The 13,855-nt window shown below is 47.5% G+C and overlaps 2 protein-coding genes across 2 annotated transcripts in view; both read left to right on the top strand.

Moving 5' to 3' along the window:
• LOC133847874 (uncharacterized) overlaps nucleotides 1-13,100 on the top strand; it is a 62,323-nt gene extending 49,223 nt beyond the window's left edge. Inside the window, exons 2-4 of the mRNA XM_062283146.1 lie at nucleotides 4,090-4,551; nucleotides 4,616-4,939; nucleotides 9,173-13,100. Of these exons, the coding sequence (XP_062139130.1) occupies nucleotides 4,090-4,551; nucleotides 4,616-4,939; nucleotides 9,173-12,225 (3,839 nt within the window). The 3' untranslated portion in view covers nucleotides 12,226-13,100. The remainder of the gene's footprint in view (nucleotides 1-4,089; nucleotides 4,552-4,615; nucleotides 4,940-9,172) is intronic.
• LOC133847876 (uncharacterized N-acetyltransferase DDB_G0290199-like) lies at nucleotides 12,238-13,646 on the top strand. Its single transcript, XM_062283147.1, has one exon. The coding sequence runs from the start codon at nucleotides 12,283-12,285 to the stop codon at nucleotides 12,466-12,468; it is 186 nt and encodes a 61-aa protein (XP_062139131.1). The 5' UTR covers nucleotides 12,238-12,282; the 3' UTR covers nucleotides 12,469-13,646.
• Nucleotides 13,647-13,855: the final 209 nt, after the last annotated feature.

Genomic DNA, 13,855 nt, shown 5'->3' with positions numbered 1-13,855 from the left:
TATCTGTATCTCTAGCTGTATCTGTGTATCTTTCGCTTGAATTTCATATTTGTGCGTCTTGATAATTTGCGCAAAAGTCCTATTAATATGTTAATTCTTAATTGTCCTACTTTGCCGCGGCACACACACACACACACACACACACACACACATGCACACATAGATACAGTTATGCGCATATTAATAGCCGCAGGATAGTTTGGCAGCAGCTCGTAAATATTCTTAAGCTGCGCCGCTTTACAAATCGACGCACTTCAATTTATTTGCTGCGCTGTCTGAGGATCTGTGAGTGAGTGTGTGAGTGTATGGTGAATGAGGGGGAGGAGTAAGTAGAGAAGAGGAGGCTGAATTAATTGCAACGCTTCGCGATGACATCACAAAATTGTGTGCGGCCATTTTTCCAATGTGGCAACTAACGCAATATTCGCTTGTGTTGTGTGTCAGCTCAGCTGGTCAATGAAGCAGTGAGGAGGAGACAAGGAGATGGGGGACGGGTACGGGGACGGGGACGGGGGAGGGGCAGACAGCTGTGTGCTGAGTTGGAAGCATTGATGCTGGAACCCTTTCAGCGTGTCCTTTTTGCCCTTTCTGAGCAGATAATTCAATTTATGAGCTGACTTTATGAAATATTCGCCCAAAATACACGTGAACTCTTCTCTCTCTCCCGCTCTCTCACTCTCGCTGTCTCTCTTATACACTTACCTAGCTACTGTTGACACTTGTCAGGCGACTGTCAGCGTCTGTCTGACATTTGACAGTTTCGGGCACTCGGCGAACACCCTTTCAATACACCTTTTGGCCAGCTGCTGCTGCAACCCTCGCGCAATATTGCAGCAGACTTTCTGCGTGTGGAGAGAGCTGTCAATAAGTTTGGTATTATTTATATTTACTCTTAGTTTTTGCGCTAATCTCCCCACCCTTCCTCTTCCACTTCCACTTCCACTTCGATCTAATCTAATCGCTTAGCCAAATAGCTGGCGACGCCCCTCTTAACCAGCTAACCGAAAGCAAAGCGGCAACGCCTACAAAAAAAAAACAAGGTAGACAGGTAAAAGGCTGCCTCAATCTACCTGCTTGCCACATGCCACACAAGCCACACGCACCACAAACTGGCCAATAGCAAAGCGGCCAACGCACACATGTTTAATTCATGGCAGGCAAACAGGCGGCTAATTGCGTCCTGCGTCCTGCGTCCATTTCACGCCTAATGATCGCCAATCAATAAAAATGAAGCGCATTTTTTCCATAAAAAAACGGCGACACGCTAAAGTCAATAGGTCAGACAAGGGGAGGAGAATGTGAAGGGAAAGCGAAAACATATTTTTCTTTATTGTTATTGAAACAGAAACCAAAACGAAGCGACAAACGATGCGTTGCCCCACCCAAACAATCAGCAACAAAAAAAGGCTAAATATATATAATAATAATACGAGATAAATACACACACACATATGTGTGAGTGTGTGTGTGTGTGTGTGTGAACAGCTTGTTGTCACCCCGTCGCAGGACAATCAATTGATATAAAAAACGAGAAAGAGGGCGGAGGGCGAAGGGCGATTGAATGGACAAAGGACAAAGTGAAAGTTGAGCAACGCTTCAGGGCGCATTATCTCCGTGTGTATGTGTGCGTGGGTGTGTGTGTGTGTGTGTGTGTGGGCAACCGCAAATTGTTGAAACTGGACAAGTGGCAACCGACAGCGCGTCAATAAATTGTTCTTACTCTCGACGTTTGCTTTTTTTTTATGGACCTTGCGACAGCTAATTGACAATGTCAGACAAGCGAAGGAGGCGGGAGAAAAGTTACAAGAAGTTAAAGAAGATGAAGGAAATAGCAGAGAACAATATTGAAAGAAAATATAAAGAAGAAAACTTGAATAGAAAAAAAAACAGACAACAAATATTAAAGAAATAATTAATACTAATACATGAAAGAAAGACAAACTTAATAACAAACTTAAATATTAACAATAGAATATCAAAATATAAAGAGAAAAAAAAACAGAACAGCAAATAAAAAATAACACACTAGAATATAGAACTAAATAAATATGGAATAAAAGATAGTATTAGTCATATAAAAACTAAATATACGAATTTTATATTAGTAACGAAAAAGATGCTTGCAAATTACAGGCAAAAAAATAAATGTAACTATTAGAAGTAAATGAATACAAGTATTTAAATTTAATATCAGTATTAAAAAATACTAAAGTAATATAAGCAACAATGAAATGTATAACAAAAACAATTTTGTATAGTATGTATAGTAGTTAAACCTATAAAAAAAAATGCTTAATAAATAGTGCGATAATGGAATAATTCAGCAAAAGCTTTGAAAATAAAATGGGAAAATATGTCCATCAAATAAATAAAAGCAATTTAAGATGAGATTGAGCGAAGGAAGTCGAAACTTCTTTAATAAAGAATAGAATTTCCATTTATTTCCTTTTCTATTTCTGTTTCTTTTCTTTCTTTTTTTTGTGTGGAGTAAATTTGGTCACTTTTGATTGACCAATTTGGGCACATTTCAATCAACGGCAGCAAAACTTGAGTTTTGGGTTTTCGTTGCATATCCCTTGGCGCCACACACACATGTGTGTGTGTGTATGGGTGTGTGGGTGTGGGTGTGTGGGTGTGGGTGTAACACACAGCCTCAGGCTGTGCTAGTTGCTGTAGTTGTTTGTATTCATATTTGTTTTTTGGCTTCTTTGGTCAATCAAAATTCATCGATAAATTGACAAAAGTTGCCGCAGCTGCGGGGCAAATTTGCGCTGTCGCTTGCCACAAGTTGTGGCATTGTTTTCGCTGCTGCTATTGTTGTTGTTACTGTTGTTGTTGTTGCTGGGCGGATAAGCAGCAGCAGCAGCAGCAGCAGCGGCAGTCACAAGTTTCTCTATCAGTTCATTGCGATGCGAATTAATTGCAGACCTCGCCAAATTTTCTCGCCTGGAATTTATGTTCACATTTTTCTCTCCACACACACTCACACACACATGCAAATAACGCAACGAGTGTGTGCGTGTGTGTGTGTGTGTGCTTAGATTACATTTTTCGGGGTGTTGTTGTTGCTTTTGGTGCTTTGGTTGCTTTGGTTTTTCGCGGGGCGCACGCAAAATACATAAATTAAAGTGCAAGCGAATCGATACGCGCCCTCCTCTAGCCTCTCCCCCTCCCCGATCCCACGACTCAGCACTCTCCGGCTTATCACAGTCCATATGTAAATAAGTGGGCTGCCAGCCAGGGTTGTCATAGTAGCTGACAGTTGGTCATGGTTGCCTGCAATCGTTGCCGTTGCGTAAAAACCCAGCGCATAAATTGTTGTTGCAAATCAATTGTGACACATCGCACTCTACTTTATGCCAGTCTGACTGTGTGTGTGTGCGAGTGCGAGTGTGTGTGTGTGTTTGCCTATTTAGTTAAGCTCGCTTAATGAATGCCCACGCCAAATGGCAAATGGTAAATGGCAATTGCGTGGCAAATCACTGGCAATCGCTGATTAGCAGCTAGCTGCTTAGTGGGTTATCGATAACTTATCGATAACTAGTTTATTGATAGACGTTAGCTGTGTCAATTTAGATGCAGCCACGAATATAAAGCTAATCTATATTCTAAAAGTATTATAATCGATAACTTATCGACAACTAGTATCGATTAACGATAGTTGTTGATATTTATGCTAATCTAATCTAGTTTCTGCCGCAAAAAGTATTCTAATCGATAACTTAGCGATATCTACTAGAGTGCACATGTATCGATAGATGACCAATTTAGTTGGTGCCACGAAAATTATTCATGGTCGCCATAAAAGTGACAACCAACTAAATGAGAGACAGTGTGAGGGAAGCTGCTTCGATTCTGTTCGTTTCGTTGTCGTTTTCGTTTTCGTGTGGTTAACTTCAAGGCGGCATTAAGCCAGAATTGATGGCCCATAAAAGCAACCCAAATTTATGAACTGCAAGTGCAAATGTTGCTCCCTTTTTTCTCGCCCGTATCCCCCGTCTCCCTCTCCATCTCCATCTTCCTAACTCAACCCGAGACCATTAAAGACAATGACTAAGAAACGTTTTCTCCCTCTCTTCTTGTTCACAGATTCCGACTCCACAGAGAACGATGCTGTCGCCGCACAGGACATCCTGACGTGCGGCGCCTGCCAGAAGACCTTCGCACTGTCGGACATCGTCCGATTCATACAGCACAAGGTGCTGCAGTGCAACAAGGAGAACTATGGCCAGTGCCAGACCACACAAGCGCCCAGCATGGATCGCGATGCTGACGAGGGACGTCCGCTGAGTCTCGTCAATCGTCGCCCCTCCATTTCGGCGCCCATCACAAATGCCGCTCGCAAATCGGCGCCCGTTGGCAGCGCCACAGCGCCAGCAAGTGGACAGTCCGCAGCAGCCGCAGCAGCAGCGGCGGCCACAGCAGCAGCAGCCGCAGCGGCGGCAGCAGCCACAGCGGCAGCGAGCGGTTCACGGATCCACACACCGCCGCCAAGTCCGGCGGATCTGTTGGCCGATGGCGCCAGCAGCACACCCAAACGCCTCGTAGACGGTAAGTGGCAAGTGAAAGCCTTAAAGATGGAGCTTAGCTAAATGAGAATTCCTTCTGCTTGCAGAGAATGACAATACAACGCCGAAGGCAGACCTCGAGCAATCGGAGCAGGCGCACATTGGACGCAGCGACGATTGCCACTTGGATGACGATGCCAACGACAATGACAATGACAATGACAATGACGTTGAGAAGCCAAAGGTCAAGCAGGAGCCAACGTATGCTGACGATGAGGATGATGAGCAGCAACATCACGTTGAGCTGGACACTGAGCAGGAGCAGACAACGGCAGCAGTTGATGCTGATGTCGATGCTGATTGCCAACAGCCGCTGGCAAAGCGACCCAAAATGGAGCTGGTCGATGCGGAAGCCAACACAGTGCATACAGGTAAGGTATTTTGTAATAACAATCGCTGACCAAAGCACAGAAAAAATAACAAAAAACACATCAAACGCGGCGCAAAAATGTGTTTGATGTGTGAGTTGATCGGGGATAAGCTGCAGCTGCGGCTGCATTAACACACTTCAACCGCGCGCCTTCTGACCAATTGCAAACTGGGTTGAGAGCGGGGGCGGGGGAGTGGGAGGGGGAGGAAAAAAGCAGAGCGAACAACATCAAAGCGGGCTAAAGGCTGATAAACTGATGTGCAGCAGACAGCAGTAGTAGGAAAAAAAAGGACACTCGGACAGCAGAAGCAAAGGATAACAAGAGAAAGAGAGAGAGCGGGAGAGGGAGAGGGAGAGGGAGCTGGCTTCGATTGTCACGCGGCTGCTGGCCTTTGACTTTGACATTTTGCATTGCAAAACGATGACGATGACGATGAAGCTGTATAGCTGTAGCTGTGGCTGTGGTTGTAGCTGATGAAAAGCCAAAGCCAAAAGACAACAATAAAAAAGCAAAGAGCGTTAGGGAAATGGAAAGGGAAAGGTAGGGAGGGAGAGAGAGAGAGGAAGAGAAGGGTAGAGCAAACAGGACATAGAACAAAAGCAGGCAGCTAAAGCTAAAGCAAAAGTCGAGCTGCCCTCGGGGTTAATTTAAAGAGAGAGAGAAGCAAAGGCAATGGCAAAGGAATGCAAACGGACTGAGGCAGGGGCAGAGGGACAAGCACTTGAGTGGACAAAAGGCGCAGGACACTCGAATGTGAATGGAGAAAGAAGCTGAAGCAGAACTGGACTTGACACACGCACAAAAGAATGCACAAGAACAAGAAGAAGAAGAGGGTTAAACTCGGGCAAAAAGCGAAAGGGAAATGCTTTAGGTTGACCCAGGAGGGGGAAGGGAGCTGGTCAGTTGAGGACGTCGTGACTTGACCACGCGCCGAGGGGTCAAAGTTCGTGGCGAGGTGACGTCGCGTGCCAACGAGAGTCGATTGACAGTCAGTCGATGCCAAGTGAGTGCAAACTTGACTATGAATACATCATCACCGTGAGTGTATTCATGAATGCACTCACTGCTTGTCAGCCACATGTCGCGAGACGGATTTCCAGCATACATTGTCAATGTTTAACCCTTGAACTTTGCGCTTTTGACACGAGCGACACAACACAACAAAGTTGTTTGACTCCTGTGACACAATGCACAAAACTGTCAGCAGTTACAGATACGGATACAGATACAGATACAGATGGAGATAGAGATACATTTGTATCTGTATCTGTCGCGTTAATTACGCATTGTTTTAATTTCTTCATTTTTCGACTCGGTTTTTTCTCTCTCGTTGCTGCCGCGCAACGCATTTGAAAGTTGTTGTCGCATCGCATCGCAATTGTTGTCCATTTGGTAATTATAAATATGGAGCGACTGCTGCCATGACAACTCCCCCCGCTGCTGCCACTCCCCACGCCTGTCACCTGTCTGTGAAAAACTGTCAACAAAATGGGAAGTTTTTTTTTGTTACTTTCGCTGTTGCCTGTCACACATGTGAGTGTATTCATGAGTGAGTGTGTGTGTGAATCATGTTAATTATCAATTTGTTTGGCTCTCAGCGCTCGCTCAGCATGTCGCGACCGCAACGACAATGAAACACCATCAAAAGTTGCGAGTTATGTGTGGGAGGAGAAAGGGGAAATGGAAAGGGAAGGGGAAAGGAGAGGGGGAGGACTGGGGTCAGCAAAGGACAACGCCGCTTGAACCCATTTACCCCATTCATTCGAGAAAGCAAAAAAAGGTTACAACATTCAGTTGTTCAGTATTCACCGCACTCGCATTCAATTATTGACTCATGCTGGCACTAAGCCAGGCATTAGTCCCCCCCACCCCCTCACCCCCCCGCACTTTTGCAGCTGACCCTCGCACATCTTGTGCTTTTCTTCTACTTCGTTTCAATATCCAAATCAATGGCTAATGCGCTAGCTTCATGCAATTTCACGTCCTGCTCTCGAGCCCACAAAAGGATTACGCGCGCCTTTCCATACCTTTCCTTTCCTTTCCTTTCCTTTCCTTTCCTCTTTTCCACTCGCTTTGTGCACAACAACAGCAGCGGGCAAAAAAAAAAAGAAACCTAGAGAGATAAAGCACTGCAAAAAAGAGAAAGAAGAGAGCAAGTTGTGTGTGAGGGAGATGGCTCCGGCTTAAGCTAAAGGTCGAGCCATGCAAATCGCCGCAGGAGCCCGCAGAACACTCGACGACGACAACAAACAGCGAAACACAACAACAGAAACGCGCCAAACGTTGCCAACAAAAAACAGCGGCGGAAAGGCTGCAACAATTATCCCATTACTGTGCAACCCTTTAGCTCTGTGCAGCAACAGCAGCAGCAGCCCACACGCTGTGTTCCCGCTTCATCCTGTGCTGTCCTGTCCTGTGCTGTGCTGTGCTGTGCTGGCATCGCTCATACGCAACATTGTCCTGGCGCACTTCCTGGCTCCACGTTTTTTGCAGCAGGCGGTCAATTTGCCATTTCCTTGACTCGTCGCAGTTTTGTTTTCTGCGCTCGCTTCCGTTTGAGCTGCTTTCAATGCAGTCGGGTCACTTGAGATTGCCACTGAGACACTGGCAGAGTCCTCGACTCCCGCAGGACAATGCCAGCAACAGCAATAGCGACAGCAATAGCGACAGCGACAGCAACTCAGACAGCGACAGCTGAAAGAGCTGCCAAAATCAGAACGTGCCAGGCGCAGACAACAGATAAATAGACAGGCAGGCAGACAGACAGCAAGGATAATGTGAGAGGATATGCCTGGCGCGTGCGCAACTCGCGAGCATTTGTTTTTTAGCTTAGGATCGCGCCTCGCAACGCAAATGCCGCACGTTTTTCGACAACTTTTGCCTCGTTTTTTAGCGGCTGCTTCTCCGGCTGCTGCTGCTGCTGCTGCCGCGGATGATGTTGATCATTATCTGTGATGAGACGTGCCAAGGGGTTAGGGAGCAACCCCTAAATGAAACCCTTTTGTTGTCGTATCTGTCAGATTCATTTGCATTTCCTGCCCGCATCGCATAGCATCTTGTTGAGATCCCCTATCCCTTTCCCTTTCCCTTTCCCTTTCCCTATCCCTATCCATATTCCTATCCTTTGCCACGCCTGATCAGGCGTTGTTCTTGCGCTCGACTTGCTCGGGTCGTGACCAAAAATCATGTTAAGCACGCTCTCTCACCTTTAGCGGAAGTTGCAGTGGCGTGGAACGTCATAAAAAACCAAAAATAAAAAATAAAAAGCGGACAAAAATGTGGAAAACTAAACAAAGGAAAGCAAAAGTGTGTCCTCTCTCTCTATAATATATTTTCCGATCGAGTCTCGTGCTCACCATGCGCTGCTTTTTTCCCTTTTATCCATTCCTTTCCCATTCTCATTCCCATTCCCATTTCTATTTCTATTTCACTTTTATTTTAAAACGTCATTTAAATGCAGAGTGCGTTGTCAACTCTCGCTACCATTCAGGGTTTCTTCAGGGGTTTTTTTTTGGGGGGGTTAGTTCTTGTCTCCTTGTTTGTAATAGTTGCGCATTAACACCTTGTTTGGTGACATGTGGCGACTTCCACTTCGATTAGCCCTGGACCACATTCGATTTTTATCTCTTATCTACGTGCCTAACTTTTCAAACTTTTTGCAAACTGTTCCGTTGTAGTGCATTTTCTGTGTTCTCGGGTTTTTTTATTAATATTTCTTTTGGCGTAACAAATTTTGCACATTTTCACATTTTTCATTTTAAAAATCGCATCTGTTGCGTTCACGCTGTCCACACACAGACATTCCGAAATTCCGTGTCCTCCCTCTAGCCATCAATAGTTATGGGTGTAATTTCCTGCCGCAGGACATGTTGTGACAGAATATGTGTGTGTGTGTGTGTGGGGGTGGAGAGGGGGGTAGAGGGAGGAATGTGTGTGTGGGCTGAGTTTACGCTTCGGTTTTTGATTTTTGGTTTCCGTGGCAAATTAACAAACGTCGCGACAAACCACCAACAAAAAATGAAATGAAACTATGTAAACAGGACGTGTGTGTAGGCGACTCCTCTGTGGGGCATTTGTATGCGTTGCATGTTGGGCAAAAATCAATAAATAGATACGCTCCGAATTTATTAATAATTAATAAGCCAAATTGCTGGCAGTCTCATTTCCTGTCAATTCGCATACTTTACTAATCTCCTTCCTCTCTATTCTCCCTTCTCTCTTCTATCGTTACAGAGCCCAGCAACTACACGTGCTCGACATGCAAGACCCGATACACATCCGCGTGGCGCTTGATTCAGCACGTGCAACACTCGCACGGCGTCAAGATTTACGTGGAGTCGAGCGGAGGCGCCACACTCACTGTGGCCACACCTGCGGCACTCAATGCCGCAGCGTCGGCTGCTGCGAATGCCAGCAACAACAGCAACAACAGCAACAGCAACAACAACAGTGGCAGCAGCAACCACAGCAGCCCCAATCGCAGTCTCAGTCCAACGGCAGCAGCAGCAGCAGCCGCCGCCGCAGCAGCAGCAGCCGCAGCAGCTGTGGGCGTGCCGCTGCCGTTGCATGCGCTGATGGCGCAGGCAGTTGCCTCGCAGTCGGTCTCGCCAGCAGGCAAGCGCAGCAACAGCAACCACAACCACAACAACAGTAGCAGCAGCAGCAGCAGCAACAGCAGCAGCAGTAACCACAACAACAGCAGCAACCACAACAACACAGCAGCAATTGCAGCAAACACAAGCAGCAGCAGCAGTGTCAGCAGCCACTCTCCCACACAACAACTGATGCAGCAGCAACAGCGTGCACAGCAGCAACACCAACAGCAACAACAGCAACAGCAGCAACAACAACAGCAGCAGCAGCAACAGAGCATGGCCACAGCAATGGCGGCAGGTATGCGGCATCATCCGCTGCTGGCGCCGCCAGAGGCGATGCACGCGAATCCGTTCCAGCTGCTCCGCATGCCGCTGCCACCGGCGCTGGCCCAGAGCAATGTAGTTCCTAGCGTGTCGCCGCTCTTCGGTCGTCCCACGCCCGCCGATCACTATCGCATGGAGCAGCTGGTGAGCGAACAGTTTCGCCATCATGGCTTCAATCTGGCTGCCGCAGCCGCCGCTGCCCAGGCGCAGTTCAATGCCGCCAGCAACCAGCAGCAGCAACAGCAGCAGCAACCAACTCCTGGTGTTGCCGTCAATGTTCCTAATCCCGTCGAGCAGCGACCGCCGTCAAGCAACAGCAGCCAGCGTGGCTCAGTGCCGCCCGCCTCGTTGCCGCCTCCATCGCTCAGCTCGCAGCAGCAGCAGCAGCAACAGCAACAACAGCAGCAGCAGCAGCCACAGCCCCAGCAACAGCAGCCACAACAGTCCGCAGTGAGTCCGGCTAGCCTGGAACCGCAGCAGATGGATTTTTACTCGCAGCGATTGCGTCAGCTTGCGGGCACAACAAGCCCTGGAGCTGGCAACATTGTTAACTCGAGCTCGCCGAGTCCACGACAGAAGCAATCGCCGCGCTTTGCGAGCCCCTCGCCCAGCTCCGTGGCCCCCGTGACACCGCGTCCTCACTCCCTGACGCCACCCGAGAAACCGGAGAATGGCAGCGCCAACAACTTGACCCTCCCCAGCACTCCGCGTTCGGCCAGCACACCGCCACATAGCAAGCCACAAGCAGCGGGAGCGGCAGCAACCACAGTCGGAGATGAGCTCGAGGCGAGCTGCTTTGCGTGCGGCTACTGCGACAAGAAGTTCCGCTTTGAGAACAATCTGATCATACATCAGCGCACGCACACCGGCGAGAAGCCGTACAAGTGCACCGCCTGCGACTTTGAGTGCTCGCACATCCAGAAGCTGATGAAGCACATGCGTGTCCATCGCAGTCCCACAGCCGAGGGACACGACGGAGGCAGCAGCAATGGCGGCGATAACAATCAGGACGGTCACGATGGCGGCAGCAATGCGGACTCGCTCGAGACGAACGAGGCTGACAACGATGACGATCCCAATCCCGATGAGACCGACGAGGAGTTGAACGATGAGGACGTCGATGGTGATGCAGAGGGTGAGGGAGAGGATGAGGACGAGGATGAGCTCGAGGATTGCGACGATGTTGACTACGAAGCCGAAGATCTGAGCGTGAACAATCGCATCGATGGCAAGAGCCAGAGTCCCAAGACCACAAGCTCCGGTGCCACATCGCTGGTCGGTGAGCTGATGGACAAGTTCGGACTCTCGAACATCGCCCAGTACTCCGAGGCGTACAAGCAGGCGCTGCAGGAGTCGGGACGCAAAGAGGCCGCCGCAGTTGCAGCTGCCGCAGCCGCTGCAGCCGCCGCTGCCGGCGTGGACAACAACAATCGCGGAGGCTCAGGAGGTGCGGGTGCAGCTGGCGGAGGCTCCACCGGAGGCAACGGTGCTCAACCGCTGTCGGACAAACTGAACGGTTTGCCGGTTGCGGCGCTCCGACTGCGCGATGAGTTCGCAAAGAACTGCAACATGTTCCAGCCGCAGCCACAGGATGCGCCCACAGCCGCCCAGGTGCCGCTCTTCAATCCGTTCCCCAATCCCTTCGAGCTGTCCAAGCGCATGAAGATGGACGGCGGCGACTGGTGGGGCATGTCCGCCCTCCACCGCAACGAGGCGCTCTTCGAGAACTTGAAACTGAAACCCTTGGGCCTGGGTGGCGCCAACTCGCTGCTCCAGGGACCGCTGCTGAAGAAGGAGAGCCGCCAGAGGAACGACACCTGCGAGTTCTGCGGCAAGGTGTTCAAGAACTGCTCCAACCTGACGGTGCATCGCCGCAGCCACACCGGCGAGAAGCCGTACAAGTGCGAGCTGTGCTCCTACGCCTGCGCCCAGAGCTCCAAGCTCACCCGCCACATGAAGACGCACGGACGCACCGGCAAGGACGTCTACCGCTGTCGCTTCTGCGACATGCCCTTCAGCGTGCCCTCCACCCTCGAGAAGCACATGCGCAAGTGCGTCGTCAACCAGGGCAAAGCTGCCGCCGCAGCGGCGAATGCAGCCAACGCTGTGGCTGCCGCCCAAGCTGCTGCTGCCGCTCAACAGCTGCAGGCAGCGGCCCAGGCTCAGCAGCAGCAGCAGCAACAGTTGCCGACCCCATCGCAGCTGTCGCCCGCCTGTCCCATGGGCGTGGCAGTCGGTTTCCCGCCCCAGTTCGGTACGATGGGCGGCCACAATCTGTCGCTGCCGGGAAGCGTGAGTGGGGACAACGATTCGAACGCCTCGTCCAGCCTGCCAGCGCACTCGATCTCCCTCAAGGAGGAGGCATGACTTTTTAGCAGCTGGAGCAGCAACCCGCCACCACCACCACCGCCACCGCCACCTCCGATGCACCAACTGCAACTGCCGCCGCCTCATGCGTTGCAACTGCGCGGCAACAACTCGTTGTTGTCCCCGATGCAACTTCAGCAGCAGCAGCAACAACAGCAGCAGCAACAACAGCAGCAACATCAAGAGCAGCAGCAACAACAGTTGGCCAGCAGTCGCAGTCGCCTCATGTCGCGCATCTTCTAAAGATGTGTTCGCCCCTTCCCCCCTTTTGACCTCTGACCCGCCCCTCTGTAAATACCCCAAGTCTTTTGCACTATCTAAAAGATTACCCCTTGGCCCCTTGCCCTTTCCCTCACCGCCCCCTGACGAGCTGCCACTCTGAAAGCTAAGCACACACGACACGACATGTAACGACACGTTAGGACACGACCAGAGGCATTTAATACCAAAGCAATAACCGTTATGTAATATAATTTTAATGCATTTTTTTTTCTGTCCAGCTAAAAACATACGAAAAAACAAAACAAAAAAAAACATATTACCATTACATAATTTGCACAATAATCAATTTTTTTAAACAATTTTTTTTTTATAAATATTTTTACGTAATTTATAAACAAAATTGAGAAAGAGAGCGAGAGAGCGAGAGCAGCAGCTGCAGCCAGGACACTCGTTCTGCCAGCGACACATTTTCCAGTGTATTTATAGCAATTAAGCAACAAACAAAATTTGTATAAAAACAAACAAAACAAGCAAACATTATTGAAAAAACCCAAAAAAAAAAAAAAAAAAAAAAATCATCTACAACAACTATGTGAAAAGACCCACTAAAAACGTAAAACAAAAAAAAAAAAAAAAACCAAAAAAAAAACAAACACGAATTGCGCTCCCAGTGAGCGAAATTATACGCTAAATTTTACTATATAAAAACACATATGACATAAACAAATTATATATATATATCTTTTTTTTGTGTGTATTTAAGGTCGCGTATTTGTTAAACATCGATGTACATTTTAGTAAATCTAAATCTAGAAATCTAGGTACTAAAGAGCAACACTTGTAAAAATCGTATTGAATATATAAACAATATTGTATGTATCTACTATTATTATTATTATTATTATTATAAATAATTATTATAATTATTATTATTTCAATTTTTTTTTGCTTTTTTTTATTTGATTTCGATACATTTTTTTGCCTAGGAAATAGTTCGATTATTATTAAATGTAATTAAAAACAACACGAAAATAATCAAATTTTTTACATACATAAATAAATCTATAAATGTAAAACACATTTTTTTTTTAAACAAAACAAAACAAAACAAAACAAACAAAAATGATAGTTTAAGTATTGCAGCAAAATGAAAAACAAAAACAAAAAAAAAACCGATGAAAATGCAGTCGAAATAAAAAGTTGACAAAATTTGTACGTAAAACTTCAAAGCAATTAACAATTATAAAAACAAAAACAAAACAAAAACAAATCGACAACAAATAACTAGATTTAGAAGACTGAGGAACTAATGTATGTATTATGTTTTCCTTTATTTTGATTGTTTTTTGTTTTGTTTTTCTTGTTTGGCAAATGAAAAGACAAAAAAGAAAAGCGCAAAGAATGGAAG

This window comes from Drosophila sulfurigaster, chromosome X (assembly GCF_023558435.1).
Source record: "Drosophila sulfurigaster albostrigata strain 15112-1811.04 chromosome X, ASM2355843v2, whole genome shotgun sequence".
NCBI classification, from domain to species: Eukaryota; Metazoa; Arthropoda; class Insecta; order Diptera; family Drosophilidae; genus Drosophila; species Drosophila sulfurigaster.
Note: the sequence above shows the minus strand (reverse complement) of the source record. Positions and strands in the feature narration are given on the sequence as shown.